At 37.1% G+C, this 18731-nt stretch overlaps 1 protein-coding gene across 1 annotated transcript in view; it reads left to right on the top strand.

The window, feature by feature from the left end:
• ADGRA3 (adhesion G protein-coupled receptor A3) overlaps positions 1–18731 on the top strand; it is a 57674-nt gene that overhangs the window by 1377 nt on the left and 37566 nt on the right. The window contains 2 exon segments of the mRNA XM_010710354.3: positions 6–82; positions 13415–13486. Of these exon segments, the coding sequence (XP_010708656.1) occupies positions 6–82; positions 13415–13486 (149 nt within the window).

The raw sequence follows: 18731 nt of genomic DNA on the forward strand, positions 1-18731 counted from the left end.
TGGAGGTAAAGGTGGTGTGCAGCAACCTGGAGCTCGCTCGCGTCCTGCCTCCCGAGGCGCTGCCCAACCGGACGGTCACGCTGTGAGTACGGACCCGGGAGTGGTGATTTTGTTGTGGGGGGGAAAGAGGTTCGTGAAGCGCTGTGCGGGTGGGGGCTGCGCGAGGTGGTCCCGCCCCGCCGTGCACCGTCCCCGTGCTCACAGCTCCGTCCTAACTTCGGGTTACGTTCAGGCGTGCTGTTCCTACGTGGACTTGATCCGAGCTCATCCATTTGAATAACAAGTTTCCAGCAGGATGTGCAGCTTATTCCAAACTAAGTAATGCGTACTCTTCACGGGAAGGGTTTGCAAGTTGTTTTTCTTTTCTTCCTGAGACACTTTCTGAAGCTGTGCAATAAAACTGAATTTTATCAGCGGTGGCCCAAAAACCTGTGTTCTTTTTTTTTAGGGAGCCTGTGCTTCTGTTGGGAGGACTCAATTGTGATTGAGTGGCGTGCAAGCAAGTTGATGAAAAGTGACTGTAGCATAGGGTCTGGCTTAATATGCTTGCTTATTTTGCTGGAACGAATATCTCCAGGAATGGGGCATCCACCACATCTCTGGGCAGCCTGTTGCACTGTCTCACCACCCTTATTGTAAACAACATTTTTTTTTTTTTATACTCAATCTAAATTTCTTTTCATTTGAAACCATTTCCCTTTGTGCTATCATCGCAGACCCTGCTAAAGAGTCTGTAACCTTCTTTCCTGAAGGTTCCCTTTAGATACTGAAAAGCTGCTGTCAGGTCACTTGAGAGTCTTCTCCAGGCTGAATGGCCTCAGTTATCCCAGCCTGTCCTCGTAGGAGAGGTGTTCCATCCCTTGGATCATTTCTGTGGCCCTCCTCTGGACATGCTCTAACAGACCCATGTCTCTAAATGTATGTACTTTAGTCCTGAGAATAACAATTTGATTGTTGCCTTTGTGAACTTTGACAGCACTTAAACCTGATGGAGGGGCTTCTTTGAGAAGTTAGAGTGAGATGTGTACCCTAGTCATAAGGGCCAGTCAGTGGGAAAGGGGAAGACCGAAAAAAAAAAAAAAAAAAAGGTCCTAAGTAGTTTCCCTCAGCTTGTCAGTGTGCAAGGGATCAGAATATATTTAAATGACCTGTGAGAAGTGACCAGAAATATTTCTGTGTGAAGTTTCTGAAGTAGAAAGGAAAGCAAAAAGTGAAAGGTGACAGCTCTTTGATCAACAAATTGATTTTGGTCTTTGTTAGCTGTAAGTGCTATGCAGCTGATAAGCTGTTAAAAATACAGTATTATCCACAAAAAAAAGATAAAAGTATGTGTTAGTCTGGGTGATACGCTGAAGTTGACAGTGGGGGTCTTTTGATTCAAAAAGCTTGGAGTCACAGCTGTGATTACTGTGAAAGACAAGCAAATATCAAATATAGCATCCTTGCTGTGAATGGACCTTTGTTCATAATTGCAGTGACAGAAGAATTTGGCAGAATTCATTTCATTTTGATTCTTCATACCCCTTCGTTATCTAGAGCATATCTTCATACAGTAATTAGTTGCTTTCATTTCTAGCCATCCTTTGAAGTGCATTCCTACTTCTGAAACAGATTTTTCCTTCAGTACTCCTAACTTTTTAAATGACTTAACTGGGAAACACATTGTTTCTTGCTGTTTTCTCTGGTAAATATCATAACAGTGTTGATAGAATCAATGTGAATGCACGCTTTGAAATTTACTTAAATATTAGACAAAGATTATTAAACTGATGCTTCTGGTTTTTCTAAGTAAGTGGACGCAGTGGTTGTGTTTTGGAATCTTTCAGGTTTCCTCATTTCTGAGGTGTAACTTTCCATATCTCTGAGATCATTGTACCGAGTCAGCGTTAACCTCGTTAGAAAACGTTGGTGATTTATGAGTTGGGTTGCCATGTCCCATTATGTGCAATTTCACTAAAATGTTGTTTAATAGTGGCTGAGTTAATTGTTATCTAATCTTTTTCCAAAATTACTTCTTTTTTTTTTTTTTTCTCCAAGCTGATACTTGGAACTGCAGTGGTTGGTGGGTAGTGGAAAGTTTTCTGATTAAACTGCCCTGAATTATCTTGAATCTTGATTCTTGTGGGATTCTTCTATTAAGATAAGTCTTACTTCTATTATAGCTTTTTGGATTAGTGGATCACTGCAGAGATAAGTAGCTGAAAATAGATCACTGTTGTGTAAATCAGTTATGTTTTAATTCAGTTAATTTTCTTTTATGTTGGTTTTTATTTTGCGCAAAGCAATTTTAAATATGAGGACATTTGTGTAGTTTTATATAAACAATGTCTTGTTTTTCTGGGAGTGAGCTGGGAAGGAGTCAAGTGTTTATTCTTGAGAATCTTGATTCCATTCTCATCACTGTTCAAACTCCTGCACTTCCAATAGATGAACTGCTGTGCATTTAGCAGTTACACCTCTGTATTTTTCCTTCTGACATATTTTTGAGGATAAAACTGTCTAAAAAGTGAGGAAAAGAAAATCAATGGAAATGAGGATAAACAAGTTTGCATCCCAGTTCTTGCGCATTGTTGTAGTTGGTGGTTAATAATGGCTTTGGTAGGTTTGGCAAGGTCACAATTTAGGAAATGGCTGGCTTTTGTTTGCCACAAAACCTTTCATTGCCCTAGAAATTTAGGTCACTACTGGTTACAATTACTTAGAATCTGTAGTTACAATTCAGAAAAAATAAAACCCTAACTATTTCAATTAATAAAGGTTAAAGTAAGGTTGTTTTGTGGTTGAAGAAGAAAACACTGAAATAAGTGCTTTAAAGTATAGAGGGATGTGTACAGGAGAATAAGGAATGTTTAGGATTTAGGACTGCAAATTGAGATTCCTTTAGAGTCTAATTAGAATTAGCTAGTGCTTTGCTAAGCAGTTACTCACATTCACCTTGAAATTTGACCTTTAGTTATGGCCAAGGAAGGGACTCTTAGCCTTCTATAATAAAAAGTGATTGGGATGCAAATGAAGGGTGTACCTACATGAACATCCCACATTGCTTTGACCTTTGTAGTTTAACCGGCCAGATGAGATGCTTTTGGTGTGAAGATAATATAACTGGGTGAATGTAACTTCATTCTTTGTCTACTATATTTCAGTAGATAGTGAAGTCACTGCAATGATTCACGTTTAAGGAGCAGGAGCATGCTATACCTCGTGCAGTAGAAGTTTGAGATAAGATTACCATTGCTGTTGTTTCTTTGATGCAAGCTCAACTGATGATTTCACAACTTTTTCTGTTGAACAAAGTGCTGTCCTGCTGAAGACAAGCCAATGAAGTTAAAATCCTTGTTGAGAATTTTGGTCACTGATTTACATAAAAGTTATCCTATAGGAATGTAAATGAATGGAGGAAATGCATGTATAGTCAGTGAAGAACAATGTTTTTGAAACAGAAGCTTTACTGACTTGCAAACAGCTTTGCTTAGCCAGATGCTCTGAAAGGAACATATGAATATCAGTGTTTGCACTTGCAAGTTAGCATTTACAAGCATTTACAAGCCATAACCTGGATTTGTGTTCAGAACTGTTCAAAGATAGAGTTAACTGGATTGCTATTGAGAACCATGTAAAAATATCACGTTTTTTTTGCCCACTTCCCACATATAAGAATATCAAACTACATCCATTAAGCAACTCAAGGGCATATTTATTTGGCCTTCCAAGTACCTTCAAAGCTTCTCCTTTTTTTTTTTTTAACTTGAATTCCTAAACTCCCAGTTTTTCATAGCAAAAGATCACTCATATCACAAGGAATCACTCCTATCACAGCATGTGATTGCACTGTAATTACAGTAACTGTGTGTAGTTACATGAGTAATTTTTCCTACTTGCGGTAAATGGATCTTCAAGTTTTAAAAATAAAGCATATTGTTATCATAGAGTGACTTATATTTATGGTTATTAATATTCTTCCTTTTTTAAGGCATCATCTATTTTTTGCTAAACTATTTTGATTAATTTGTTTTCCTTTTTAGAGCTTTTATTATGTGTTAGAGAAAGTGTCCTTTACAAAAAAAAAAGTTGTCAAACAGGAAAAACTGGCATAAATGTAAATGTATTCAGTGGAGGTTTCCCTCTTCTTTCTTTTAAAGTACATTTCCATTATTAACTTGAATGGTACTCTTGACAGCTAATCCCTTTTTGTTAATGTAGTCTATCTGAGACTGTTGTAAGTGCTCTATACTAATAACTTCAACAGTGATAACATTTTTTTGAAGACACAAAAGGCTAATAACTCCCATTAAAACTTATCTTAAAATTTTCTTCAGTCGTTGGATACGTGAACTGTGCAAAATATGTGTTTCTCAAGAATACGTGGCAATACGGAGACAGTGCAGTACTAGAGAATTGTCACAGCCACAGTTTACTGGTGGCATCCAACCTGCAAGAGCTGTTGGTGGTGGTTCATTTTCTGTGAGGCTTTTATTCTTGTTGATCTATACAGTATGTGCCTACTATAGATCTACACAGTGTATGCCTATCACTTGTGTACATTTTTTTTACCTTGTTGAGAAGATCGCACTCCACATTGAAAATCACATAATGTTTTACTTTATATCCTATTTCAGCATTGATTCATCATTGTGGGTGGGGTTGTTATTACACAGTATTGAGTATGTACAGTGTTCTTTTATAAATATGTATGCTCCCATGTATATTTGAGTACTGCAAGAAAACTTAGCTCACAACTTGAACAGTGTTTTCTTCTAATTTGTAATATTGTTCTGCCTAAATAATTATGATCATTTTCTTATTTATTAAGTGTGCACTGAGGCACTCAAATTTGTATAGTGTTCTGCTGTTTCTTGTAGTACTGTAGTAAAGTCTTTAATGTATATAGTGAATATATGGTGATTATTATATACATGTGTTCATATATTTGTCATATATATGGTGATTGTCATTGGTAATAACCTCCATGCAATAATGGTGACATCAATATAGACTAATATTTCTTGAGATTTTTCCATATAAATATTTGAATTGTGTTAAGTCCATTTCAAGAAGGTTATTATACTTCTAATCAATGCATGACAAAGTTAAATGTGGCTTTTTATAATGGGTACAACTGTAGGCAATTGTTGCATGTGATAGGCTTTTAGATTTTGAATGGGAACTACGTATTGATTACTGCTAGAGAGGATAGAGGTAAATTCTGCGAAATTCTCGAGAACAAATTTAAAATTTTGTAATGAGGCAGAATTGAATTTCTTAATTTTTGCAGCTAAGATATTTATATGGAATTGTCCAAAACCTTTTATTCCCCAAGAAGATAGCCATATATGTAGTGCCCTTTATACATATATTTCAATATGTCATTCACTATTTAGCCTCAAGAATTGGTATTTTCAACTTCAGTGCTAACACTTTTTTCTTCTTTTTTTGATCATTTGTTCATATCTAGTATGCCTGGTTTTGTTCTGCAAATATACAGAATCGTAGAACTTTTAAATGTAAAGTTAAATTAAGAGTTGAAGAAATACGAGTAGATTTTGTGCTGCATTGATGAATGAGGAATGAACAACTGCATGTCTCATTCGTTTTTGCTTGCAGTTTGTTCACTTTTTAGATCTTATTTTTGTAATTTAAAATGAGTTGGGAGATGCAAGATCAGTTGTTTTTTTTGTTTGTTTGTTTTTAGAATGTGAAGGGTCCCATAGGTACTTAACATGGGCCACATATGTTGCAGGTTCATGGATTTATTATTACTGCTTCAGTAGTTAGTCTTTACATACTGTTATAATCTCTATAATTTCTAAATCTACACTGTTTAAGTGCTTTCTTTGTACAAGTAACTCATGGAGATTAGAACCAGTTGAGCTTTTCTTCTCATTCACAACAGTAAGTTGTTTTAAGAACATCAGAGAAGATACTTAAAGCATACTTACCTTTCTATGATGACATATTAATAATTTTTAGATCTTACGTTGTAAAATACTTAAATTCTTTAACAGTAAACAAGTGAGAATTTTATTTTCACCTTTAAATGTCACTGTATGGCTGTTTGGCAGTGAAAACTACTATGTCTTGCTGCACTTAGTGGCAATTCATTACTGTTTATGTGCATTGCTCCTCCTTCAGCAAAGACACGAGCATGTCCAGCATGCAAAGCAGTGCAGTCCCACAGATACCCAGGCTGCCCTTGCATGTCTGGGATGCCAGAGCTCTGTTGGTTGAGCAGAAACTATGGCAGGCAGCTGCGGAGGGGTGAGGGAGTGGGGAGCTTCTTTGCATGTGCTTGTTAGTTATGGAGGTGAGAGATCAGAAGGGCTCTGGAAGCAGTGAAAGTAGAGTAAATAAGGTGCTGAAGGGGGTACAACTGGATTAGTGAGAGATGAGCAAGAGTCCTTAGAAATAGAATCGCTACCCAGAAAATCTTTGTAGAATTCGGAACTGGTTGCCACGAAGAAACGGATCATCCAACAGTACCTTGGAAAACTCTTCTGTTTTGTCCATGCGTTGTGGTATTGCCATCTGAGGAGATGAACAAGACTTTTCTGACAGATTAAAAAGCTTATTTATTATGAATTAACCCATGTTGCTACAGAACAGATTTAACACTGCAACTTAGCAGTTGGCAGAATTTGCTCATAAGTTGTGCTCGTCTTTCTGGCAGGATGATTTCAGAAATCTCTTAGCACTATCTACTGCCTCAAAGTCATGTTTCAGGGCAACAGCAGCCCTCAAAAAGAACCCTCGCAACAGCGATGATGGTCTTGTTAAATCTGCCCATTTCTGTGGTTGGCAGTGAGTAGATGTGTTACAGCTCTGTGCCTCTTGCTCTTACTGCTTCTGACACAGCGGTGGTTTGGAGCAAGGAACGGGGAAGTAAAGTCTCACCGCTGACAGCAGAAAGTGATATCCATGTTAGCTGACTGAAGCGCTGCTGCCCAAGCAGGTCTGCTGGGCACGCACCTTTACCTCCAGGCTCTGGCTCTGTGGGTGGCTTGCTCTTCCTTCTCTGTATGGCTCCACATGCAATCAATCCGAGGAGCTAAACTGTTCCAAACCTGTTAAGTTCTATAGGGCTAGGAGATAAATTCTTCTCCAAAATGTGTCTGCGTCTTAACAGTTGACAGGAGGTACCTGCAAACATGTCTAGACAAATCATGTCTAGACAAAGTACTTTCTTATCGGGTAATGTACTCACTGGAAATGTAAACACATGAGACTGGGTTTGACGGCGTATGCTATAATTAATATTTCTGTGATAGGACTTAGAGAATGTACTGGCTGTAGCAGCTTAAGTTAAGAGGGTCTGGCTAGACTTGCATGTGCCATGTCCCCTGTAAGGTGAGCTATTTTGCTTCATATGTATTTGGGTGTTGGAGGAGTAGGCTAAGCTTGCACTGAAATGAGAAGGAGTGTCCTAAAAAAATGTGCATCTGTTGGACAAGAGAAAGCCAGGAAGGAACAGAAGGAAGGGGAGTAAGGCAGGAGGTTTGCAGCAGAACTCAATCATCAAACTGATGCAGATGCTACAGATACAGAGGGATTGGAAGAGAACTTGGAAGAAGTCTCTGAGGATGTCATGGGCACACAGGGGTTAGATTGCCAGTGCTTTTGGTTAGTTTTAGGACCAGCATCCCAGTGTGGGAAAAGGCTGGATGCTGCTTTTACTCCTGGTTTTCTATCCTAGGTAGGCTTTCCAGCCTAGGCTGACTACTAGAAAGTAAGATTTGGTTGTGAAGCTTATAATTTCTTGCTTTGGTACTGTCTTTTTCAGCAGCATTGTGATTCGTTGTTGCCTTTGTTTTTTTTTTTTCCAAGATGGTTTTCATGTAGTGTGTGGTTTTATTTTTGTTACCTATTCTAGTGATGTGCACTATATTTCACTAGAAATCTAGATTTCTGTCCTTAAATGTAATGAATAAAGCATGTAGGCACATGTTGAATAGCAGCATACAGAACCTGCATCGTTATCTTTATAAATTAAAGACGCTGGGATTATGCGGGAAAAATAAAGGTTAGTCATTACTTCGTATGAAGTTAATACATTTCCAGTTAAAAAATGAAAATATATAAATAGACACAGATTTAATTTGGTAACTTCATTACTTCTTTGTGTTTTAGTTCATAATCTTTAATATTACCTAATGTGCATAGTGATAACATAGCACAGAAGATTCTTTATCTGTTGTGAACTTCTGTTTTGGAAATGCTTCCCTAATTGTGTTGGTTTTGTTCTCCTTTAGTAGGGGCTTTGAAAAGATTTTTCTGTGTAATAGCTTGTAGATTGTTTTCATTCCAGGGTTTACTTTTAAGCAAGTACTGTTCATGATGTGCACAGTGCATTACTTGATGCTGCTTTGCTTTTGACACCAGTAACTCTCTAGAAGGCAAACTACTAACTCTTGAAAAATATTGTTTTTATGTCTTTGCTAAACCACAGCTTCTACAAGATAAACTTTGAAAAATGTTTGTTTTTGCATGTTCACTGCTTTCAACAGGAAGGATGGTACAGATGGTTATTTTAGCCTAATTTTTGCTGGTGGCCACTTTCCCAGTCCTTAGAGTATCCAACTATCACCATGAAATGATCTATTGTCTGCTTCCTGGCTCTCAGTTTGAGTCTCTTAAATTGTGTTCTGAAAGCTACTTCAACATTCAGCTTAAAGTTACACCATCTCCCATTCTTTGTACTTCTTGGAGCCCATTTTGGCTGTTTTGTCATGTTAATGGATTTGTGTATTTCAGTAGCGTACTATGAAAGGATTCACTTGTGGAATTTGGAGATGTATTCCTGACTAGCTGATTCCTGGCTTAGTAGTAGTAGTTTTATTAAGACAAAACTTTTTGTGCACAGTGTTTATTACCTCATTCTAAAGGTAAAGACAAAACAAGCCTTGATTTTTATTTATTTATCTCCCCCTTTTACTGCACTATCATAAAGAAAAGGCTGATGGCAGCAACTTGATCTGCTTGTAAGTGATCTAAGTGTTTTGCATTGTAGCAGTTGGGCATCTGTTGCCAAAGATCTTGCCAATTAATGAGTCAGAGGTGAGTTTCTTTGCAGAGTTTTACTAAGCTCTGGAGTAAAGTGAAAGCAAGGCTTTCCAAACCAGGCTATAATTGATGAAGGAAAACTTCAGCACTGTTTATCGGATGAGTGAGAAGTTGGGGTAGTCTTTCTGTTTTATTTCCTATGGGAAGAGGATTGTTACTGTGTTGTTTCAGGTTACCTCTTTACAGCAATTCCATTCCAAGGAAAAGGGAAATATTTGAAGATGGCTTTGAGACATTGTCCAGAACCTGCTTTTCAGCTGCCTTTTCCTGTTAATGCTGTAGTATATTTGTATGTGGTAGTTCCACATCCCAGTTTGTATTCTTACACAGGGGATGGGTAGTGGACAAGCAAAACACGTTTGATTCAAGCAGGTTTTCTCGATATTAAAAAAAAACAACAACAACAAAAAAAAACAAACAAACAACAAAAAAACCCAAAACCACGAGTACAGCCAATATCTGATCTGTAGCTTATGAGGCATACAGTGCATTGGTGATGCTTGGCTATGGGAACATCTTCAAAAATCATCCAGGTGCATCATTTCTGTTGGGTCACTTCTTACAGAAGAATTGAACAAGATGAGAATGAGTGAGATTTCTCTATGATTTTTCCCTTTAAACTTCTTAATGATGGAAAAGTTCAGGTATTTTCTGAATCACTTCCCTCTTAGGAAGAATTATGTTCTTAAACTGATAACTTGAAGTTATTATTGATCACAAATAATTGTCTGTATCTAAGTGGTACATAATAGTCCATCATTTTACTGTATATTAATGCACAAGAATTGTAGAAGTGGATATAAAATGTCTACTTCGAAGTGAGTGCTTTATGGTGTTTTGTTGTGTTATGCCATATCCCTAAACACTTCTAATAATGTATAGACTAAGTATATTAATAGCAAGTTTTAAACTGCACTTTTTAAAGATTACACTTACAGCATTAAGTATGATGAAATGTCTTAGGTTATATGGAGTGTTGTAAAATCTATCATTTATTGTACTAAACCTTTATGGTTGAGCAACTAACAGCTTCCACAGAAAATACTAAATCAGGCTGACTATAATTTGTACATCACACTCCAGAGACAAATATACCTAGTGCTCAGATATTTAAAGGCTTCTACTTTAGGCCTATTATTTATAGGCCATGTCAGAAAACTGATTTTTTTTAACAGAATTGTACTTTTTATTTAGTACAAATTTAGTTCACTCAGTTGCTTCTACTTTTGAAGTGGTTTCTGTTCCATCTTAAATAGCTGCTTGTTTATTTTTCTGGAAAAAGTACAAATTCATTACGTTATGAAACAAAGTCAATTACAACTAAAATACAAAAGATTTTTGTGCCACCAAAGACTGTAGTGTGCTTGCTTGTGTAGACTGAGGTATTTTCTAAGTCTCATGGTTTTTTTTTTTTTCTTTTTAACCATAGACCTAAATTGGATTTGTGGCTTTGGTGGTTTTTTTGTTTTGTTTTGCTGCTGCTGTTATGCCTTATATTCTGTTTGCTTTAAGTAATAATGAAATTTTTTCATAAGCTCCTTCATTTATTTCTTTTTATTCATTTTATTCCTTTCTGTGTATGTTTCTGGAACCAGGAAAGATGCAGAAATAAATGTGTACTTAGTTCAGATTGGTTTAGACTGCAAAATAAATCCTGTACCTTCCTGCTATTTCTTCTTTCTGCCTAGGTTGAAACCTCTCTCAGAGTAAAAGTAAAAATAGCTTCAAGACTTCAAGGTGTACTAATTTTAACACTTCAGTTCAGTATTAATAGTATTTCAGGCATTCTGTGCCAAAGATTTTGTTTATTTATTTAATTTTCTCTTGCTTCTACTACTAAAAAATCAGCATTCTGCCTTGCCAAACTTCAGTCTCAGAAATATATATTTTGATTCTTCTCTGTTTTGGATCTTCCCTGATGCAGTGAGATCACCCATGAGTTTTCAACTTGTACGTCTGTCTTTGAAACTTACAGAGTGTGTGTGTATATATGTTATTTGTTGAGTCATTTAGGTTATCACGGAAACAGACGAGGGGCAATTTTAGCTAATTTTTCTTTTTAACATCCACCAGAGTGTCAAGCTACAGGCGATATAGGCAAATTATTTTGTATAATAGCAAATTTTTTTGTATATTTTTAAAAATAAGCATTTTTCTTGCTCTTTTACCTTTCCATTCAGTGCTGTGATCAGTTTTCATCCAGGACTGGCTGTTTGGAATGCTGTGACGATCATGCTTATGTAGTAGATGTGTACATTAGTGTCTTGAAAGATGCTTGGGTGTTTCTGCAGCTTAGCATTGCTTATGGAGCATTGGGCACCAGAGATGACTAGAGATCAGCTGCAGAAATACGTGGTGTAACTGGCATAGGAGAAAAGATAGGATCTCCTTTCACCATCAGGACTGTTACCTTGGTTGACTGATTCAGTTTTAACTTCAAGAATTTTCAAACCTCCTGCCTGTCAGAATGAAAGATTCCTACAGAATTTCACAAAAATTGTTCAGCTGTCTAGACCCTGTACACGTGTGTGATTAAGAGACACTGACTCAAAGCCAAAGCTTTGAGACAAAAAAGCTGCCTACACTGTTTGTTGAAACCGTAGATGCTTGTGGCAGTCTTAAAGTAGTTTTCTTCTCCAGATTTTTCAGTGTAATATATGGCTGTGTCAAAATGATGCTGTTTTCATAGAAGGTATCCCTGTATTTTAGTTTCATCATCTTCTTGATGTGTTTAGAAGTACTAAACCTTGTCATCAGATAATGAATTTTATGCGTTGGAGGAAAGGTGTGTTTGTTTTTATTGCTACAGTGTAGGAGATCTGAAAGATGTAGCAGAGTGGAGAAAATCTCCTAGTGGCAGTTGTTAGTGCTGAAGCAGTGTGATCCAGCCTGAGGATATAATTGGTGCTGGTGAAGAAGAGAACAGACTTGCTGGATCTGCAGGACGTATTTGATAGAGGATCTGTCAGAAACTGAAGTGACTGTAGCTGAAGTTATGGAAGAGATTGACAGAGTGAATAAATTTTACAGGATGAGACGGTGTTCGCTGGAGAGCTTTTAGAAGAACTCGGGGATGGAGAGTCAAATGATGGATGACTGAAGTCGCACTTAGAATGAACCTATATATCCTGTTGTGGGAAGTTCTTCACAATCAGCAAAATATTGACAAAGATGATCCAGTTGATGGAGTGAGACATAGGACATTTTCTAAAAGGCATCTTGCAGTCCCTTGCCAAAGGCTTTTGAAAAAAAAATGTCAGCACAAAATGAGAAAACATTGTATCAATAGCTAAATTGCTGAAAGATGAGAGCAAAAGTGGAAGTAAATGGTCAGTGTTCTCAATGGAATTGAGTGTTTCAGATCTCAAATGTATAATATATTTGTTAGTGACCTGTGGAAGAGGGTTTTTGAGGTGACAATTTCAGTTACTTAATAAGGATGAGGATAAATCAATGAATTTCAGAAGTTTATGAACCCAATAACTGGGCAGCAAAATGGCAGAAGCAGAACACTAGGGAAGTAAAAAAAAATTATTGGTAACAATATTGGTTATTGTTATGTGAGCTGGCAGGCACTGGGCTGACGAGCGTACTTCAGTTTTCAGTACCAGTGGTGAAGGCAGACCAGATGTTAAGAATTGTTGGGAAAACAAAAGGGAACAAAATAAAATACTGTTACATCACTATGTAGGTTTGTAACTTTTCCAAGCCTTGAGCTATTTCAGTTTTTGTAGTCTTGTCTCAAATTTTGAGTTAATTGAATTAATAAAACTGGAAAAAGCTCAGAAACTAGTAAGAAAGTACTAAATGACTCTTGTGTGAGAAGTAATTAAGGAAAATATGCATCTTCCCATCTGGCAAAAGGCAGTCTGGGACTATACACAATTGTGTGTGGCAAAGAGAGGATAGGTATGGATTGATCACTGCTTGCTTTAGTGCTTCTCCCTTATAGCATTGAAGGAAGCTGGTAGGAGCCACGATGAAAGCAAAGGAAATGAGGTGTTCTTTGTTAATGTTTTGTGTTGTGAAACCCTTTGCTAAGGAATGTTTTGGATGCCAGAATGGTATTCAAGAATTGTTTCAGAAGGAAAATAGGAAAAAATGTGACAGAAGTAGAAAGCGCAACCTTCGAAGTAAGGAAGCATCCATGAGATTTCATATCTTGAGGATATTTGCATTTGCAGATGACTGCTGTTTGAAACAGGGTACTGTATGGAAGAAGAAACTTGCAGTTACATGCGGTCCTTCAAAGAGCAAGAAGTAATGCATAGAAGGACTGCTCAGCTTATTTAGCAAATAATATAGCAAATAATTTTGTTATTCAATTTGTAATAGTGTTCTTTTCTGTTCTTATTTCCAGGATTCTGAGCAACAATAAAATAACAGAGCTGAAGAATTGTTCCTTCTCTGGATTAAACCTTCTTGAAAGATTGTAAGTGTTTCTTTAAAATATATTTCACTTCAAAATAAGAGTTTTATATTCTGTTTATTTCATTAATAACTTCGGTATCAAGATGTTTGTTTTATTTGAATGTTATTTTTTGTGATTGCAGTGTTAATATAGTTAAGAATTCATGAAAATGAGTTTTATTTAACAGCAAAAAAGGAACTCAGCTAAAGTTACAACCAATTAATTTAGGTGTAAATGAAAAAAAATTGAAACCCAGTTGACCAACCAAAAAACCCCACCCACATAAATCAAACCAAACAAGAAGAACGAGAATGGCCAGCCAACCCTGAAAATTCATCAATGACATTGACAGTGGGATTGCACACTACCTCAGCAAGATTGTAGGTGACAGTAAACTGTGTGTTGCAGTCAGCATGCCTGAGATGGGATGCCACCCACGGAGGACTAGACAGGCTTGAGCAGTGAACCTCATGAGGTTTGAAAAATACAAGATCTTGCACCTGGGTCAAGGCAGCCCTCACTATTAATACAACCTGGGGAACTAGAGGATAGAGCACAGCCCTGCCTAAATGAACCTGCTGGTGGATGGCAAGCTGGATGTGAGCCAGCAGTGTGCCTTCACAGTCCAGAAACCCAACCATATCCTGAGCTGCACTGAAAGAAGCGTGGCCATCTTTTCAGTTGGGAAAGGTGATTCTGCCCCTCTACTCTGTTCTGGTGAGGCCTCACCTGGAGTACTGCATCCAGACACGGAGTCCTCAGCACAGAAGAGATGTAGACCTGTTGGAGTATGTCTGGAGGAGGGCCACAAAAATGACTGAAGTGATAGAATGCCTCCCCTACAAGGGCAGGCTGAGAGAGCTTGGGCGGTTCAGCCTGCAGAAGAGAAGGTTGTGATAGTGGCCTTTCAATAGCTACAGGGGAACTGTAGGAAGGAAGGGGATGGAATCTTTATCAGGGTCTGTTGTGATAGGATGTGGTTTCAAATTAAAAGAGGGGAGACTTTTATTGGAAATAAGAAAAAAGATTATTTTTTTTTTTAAATAACTGTGGTGAGACACTGGAATGGATTGCTCAGAGATGTAGTGGATGCCCTGTCCTTGGAGACATTCAAGGTCAGGCTGGATGGTACTCTGGGCAGCCTGGTCTAGATGTAGGTGTCCCTGTTCGTTGTAGGGGAGATGAACTAGATGACCTTCCAGTACCTAAACAGAGCCTACAGGGAAGCTGGATAGAGGTTTTTTATAAGGGCATATAGCAACAGAAAAAGGGGAAATGATTTTGTACTGGAAGAGGGTAGATTTAGACAAGATACTAGGAAGAAGTTCTTTACTGTGAGGGTGGTGAGATTCTGGAATAGGTTATCCAGAGTGGATGTCCCCTCCCGGGTAGCATTCAAGGCCAGGCTGGATGGGGCTTTGAGCAACCTGGTCTAGTGGGAGGTCTTAAATGTCCCTTCCAACTCAAACCATTCTATGACCTTTAAAGGTCTCTCCCAATTCTGGTGATTCTGTGACTTTTCCAGAGGATGCAAATATATTATAACCTCTAAAAGAAGGCACATGCAATGTCAGTTTGTTATTGGCATATATGTTGACAGTTTTACTTGTTATTTTACAATCCTTGTATATATCATATGTATAGGGAAAAAATGGGAGTGAGCCCAATGGGAGTAACCTCTCTTAACTTCTCTTGCTTCCTGTTTTCACTTTCCCTTTCAGATGATATATTGCCTGTGGGATAAGAAGCATTGTAGCTTCTGTTATAGTCAGCTTTTTTTCCGGCTGATAGAAGGTCAGGATTGGCAGGTTGATCTACCTGGGAGCAAGCAGAAACTTTAGAGGTAGGGATTTTTCTAGGCCATTTGACTGGGAAAGTAGCCAGTTTCATAATCATCTTGCAACATCTAGGAAGAGTTCCAAAGTCTTTTGGCTTCAGGGGAATAAAAGTATTTTATTCATCCTCTGAAACTTGAAGGCTGCAATCCCAGTCACCTGGCCTAAATAAATTCACATGCTTCTATCCTCCCACCCCCCATGTGCTAGGAGAAAAAGATATGTCTCCTACACCGACAGATGAGCTTTAATGTAGAAATAAGCTCTTGTGCCAAAAAGGCAAGGTTATCAGCAGGGATAGCATTCTAGATCTTTACACGTTATTTTGGCATCACTGCTCAGGGTAATAAAAGCATCTGCTGACAATTGTTAGTTTTTGCAACTCATTACAATTTTCAGACAGGAAATACTTGAAACTTTAATTAGTTTGAGATGATCATTTGCATTTGTTCCATGAAGCTGAGTCTTAATTGTGTTTAATACAGTTAGAATCCAGAATTCTTCCATTTGATACCGGTCACTTTAAGGGGTTTTAGGTTATTCTTATATCTCTTGTCAAGAAAAGAAAAATAAAGCAGTAAGTAATCTGTCATGCATTCCATCTTTAAAGAGATCTGGACTAGGCAGCTTTTCAGATGATACGGTGCTTTAATTTGAATGAGATAACATACTTTGTGCTGGTGGAAGCATTAACAAATTATTATTGAGAGTTAGGTGTCTTCTTCATGAAGGAAAAAATAACTGGTATGACATATTAATCATTAATGACCATCTTTTCTTTTTTAGTTTTTTGCCTTAAATGTTCTTAAGACCTGTGCATGTAACTTTAGGACAGAGGATGATCATGTAATAAAAATATTTCATGAAACAGAGTTGAATAGTCATTCTCTTACTGGTTTTCTGGGGGAATTGAATCTGATAGGGTACCCTTGTCTAGAGAAACTCGGAGTCTTTACTGAACTTGGTTGTGTTAAATACATTACCGTTTGTTAGGGAAAATATTTCATCATGATTTTCAATAGTTCAGACAAGAGTACTGCAGCTGATATTTGAAATTACACCTTATCTCTGAATTTTTCAACTTGAAAGTTTAGCACTTGCCTCACTGTAAAAGTGTTCTGAGACTTCATTAAGTAACATTAGTTATTAATCCTTGAATTCTGCCTTGATTTTTGTCTTTCCTGAAAAATAGACAAAATAATTCTTTACTTGAAAGCTCCACTTTGGAAGGTTATTGCAAACAGCTTGAGGAAAGATGACTATGTTTGTTTGAATTTATTCTGCAGCCCCATATATGCATGCATAGATTTAGAGGTGGTAGTTGGAGAAAATAACATACTGTTTCTCTCACAAGTCTCACTATGCCTTTTGAGTATGCAAAATGAAAGATATAACAGAAGTTAAAATTTCATGCTTTTTTCTACCTGATATGTTTGAAATGTGAAACATTTACCTCTATTTATCATATAATCAAATGTGTTGGCTGAATTTCACTCATATATCAGATTTCCTTCTTCATGGGAGGAGTCTCTTTTGTGTATGTGATATTTTGTGTTATTTTTGCTATTGTAGAGCTTCTGAACTTAGCTATGTCACTTTCCTACTGATTGAAACAAACCTTCTCTTCAAAATCTTCAGTTTTTACATTGGCATTGGCAACTCTCCCTAAAAAGCAGGCTGTTTTGTTTTCCCTTTCAAGAAAATGAAAAGATAATATGGTTTAATAAGATATATACACAATATGATAATATTCTTGCATTACCTTAATACTGAAAACTTTCTAAAGTGTGGGAATTGTAAGAGAGAACAGCTAGAAAAGAACTGTGGATGCTTCTGTGAAAGAGAATATTTAATCCATGGTAGAATTGTGAAATATGTACTGTTTCCTTCAAATATCTCCTGTTAAACGAGCTCAGGTATGTGTGTGTGTGGCAGGTAAAGTGAAAGGAGGAAGGTGATGAAGTTTGACTTTTTCTGCCTGTGTGCTTATTGCCTTAAAAACAGGGAGTACGTGTACAGAATGGTGTTCTTCTCTGGCCTTCATCACTACTGGCAGAAGGTAGAGTGCTCAAGTGTCTGCCTCGTTCATACATAACAGAAACACCCTCCCAATTCCCTAACAGTGTGTCTCTATTCAAACTTCAAAGCTCTTCTCAGTGCTGTTGTTCTGTCCAAAGAAATCATGGGTTTGTTTTCCCACTGGATTCTTTCTCTCTTAATACAAAAAATTAGAATTAGATACGAAGGAAACTTCATTCAGTGACCGAGGAAGAGTAGAAAAAGGAACTATTTACATTTAGTAGTGAAGTCTATATTGTTTTGAAAGGAGAATAAAATTACATATATGCCAGTATTTGCTAAGATAATCCAGGTTGCACTAAGTACTGAGAAAATTTCCAGGTGTGTTTATTTTAATTTTCCTGTTTGTGTCAGTCTCTGTCTGTGCTCATAGGCATTAGCATGTTACCTATTGATGCAACTACTCATTAACTAATTACCTATCATTTATAATTTAAACATTTTAAATCATTTATTCTCACCTCCCAATGAGGGAATTACCATTTTATGAAGACTGCTGTATGAAAAAGATATAATTTTGTGAATAGCTGGATAGAAGACTGAGTAAACTTTTTTTTTCCAAAATGATTTTGAGTAGGGGGGGCAGGCTATAGAAATAGTTTTTATTTCTTTTTATTTTTAATTTTAAATCTTATATAGCTTAAGGAAACGTTGCTTCTATCAGGTTTGTGGAATCGCATGCTCATAATTCAGAGTGGTGCCTTTCAAAGTAAAGAATGCTTACCTCTTGCTGCTGAAACTTCACACTTACCACAAATAAGAATTATGAACAGAAAGGTTCAGAGTTTTGTGCTTGTTTGTTAATTTATGAACATGTACAATTCAGTAATCCCTTATTTTGTAAACGGGGAGTAATGACCAAAATAAGGATTTCTGTTTAACTGGAGGATGGAATGTTTGTTTAGTGCAGTAGAAAACGATTATACTGTGTACATCTCTACTCTGGTAGGGAGAAATTAATGGCTGAGTAATAGTGAAGAGGTCCAAGATTTTACTAGTAACCAGTGTCTGTTCCAAAAGATATTAAATGCTGTAATCTTCAGTGGCTTTGCTAATGCTGTGTATTGTTATGATTTTCCTGCCATTTAGTTGTAGAAATAATTCTTGCACAAGTCTATAACAGAGTATTTTTCATCATGTAGGTGCTTCACCTCATATAGCATTATCCAAAGTCTGACAGCTTAACTGATGCAGTCTGTTGAACCTTTGCATGGATAAGGAAGACTAGTTAATCTTTTTCTGAAGTGCCATTTGTCCTTACATGTGAGCATATGAGGGAGAGAGGAGGAAGAGACAGATTGTGGATTTCAGTTAAATATTTAGGTACCAGAAAAAATGATATTTATTAAACT

Source organism: Meleagris gallopavo, chromosome 4, assembly GCF_000146605.3.
Source record: "Meleagris gallopavo isolate NT-WF06-2002-E0010 breed Aviagen turkey brand Nicholas breeding stock chromosome 4, Turkey_5.1, whole genome shotgun sequence".
NCBI classification, from domain to species: Eukaryota; Metazoa; Chordata; class Aves; order Galliformes; family Phasianidae; genus Meleagris; species Meleagris gallopavo.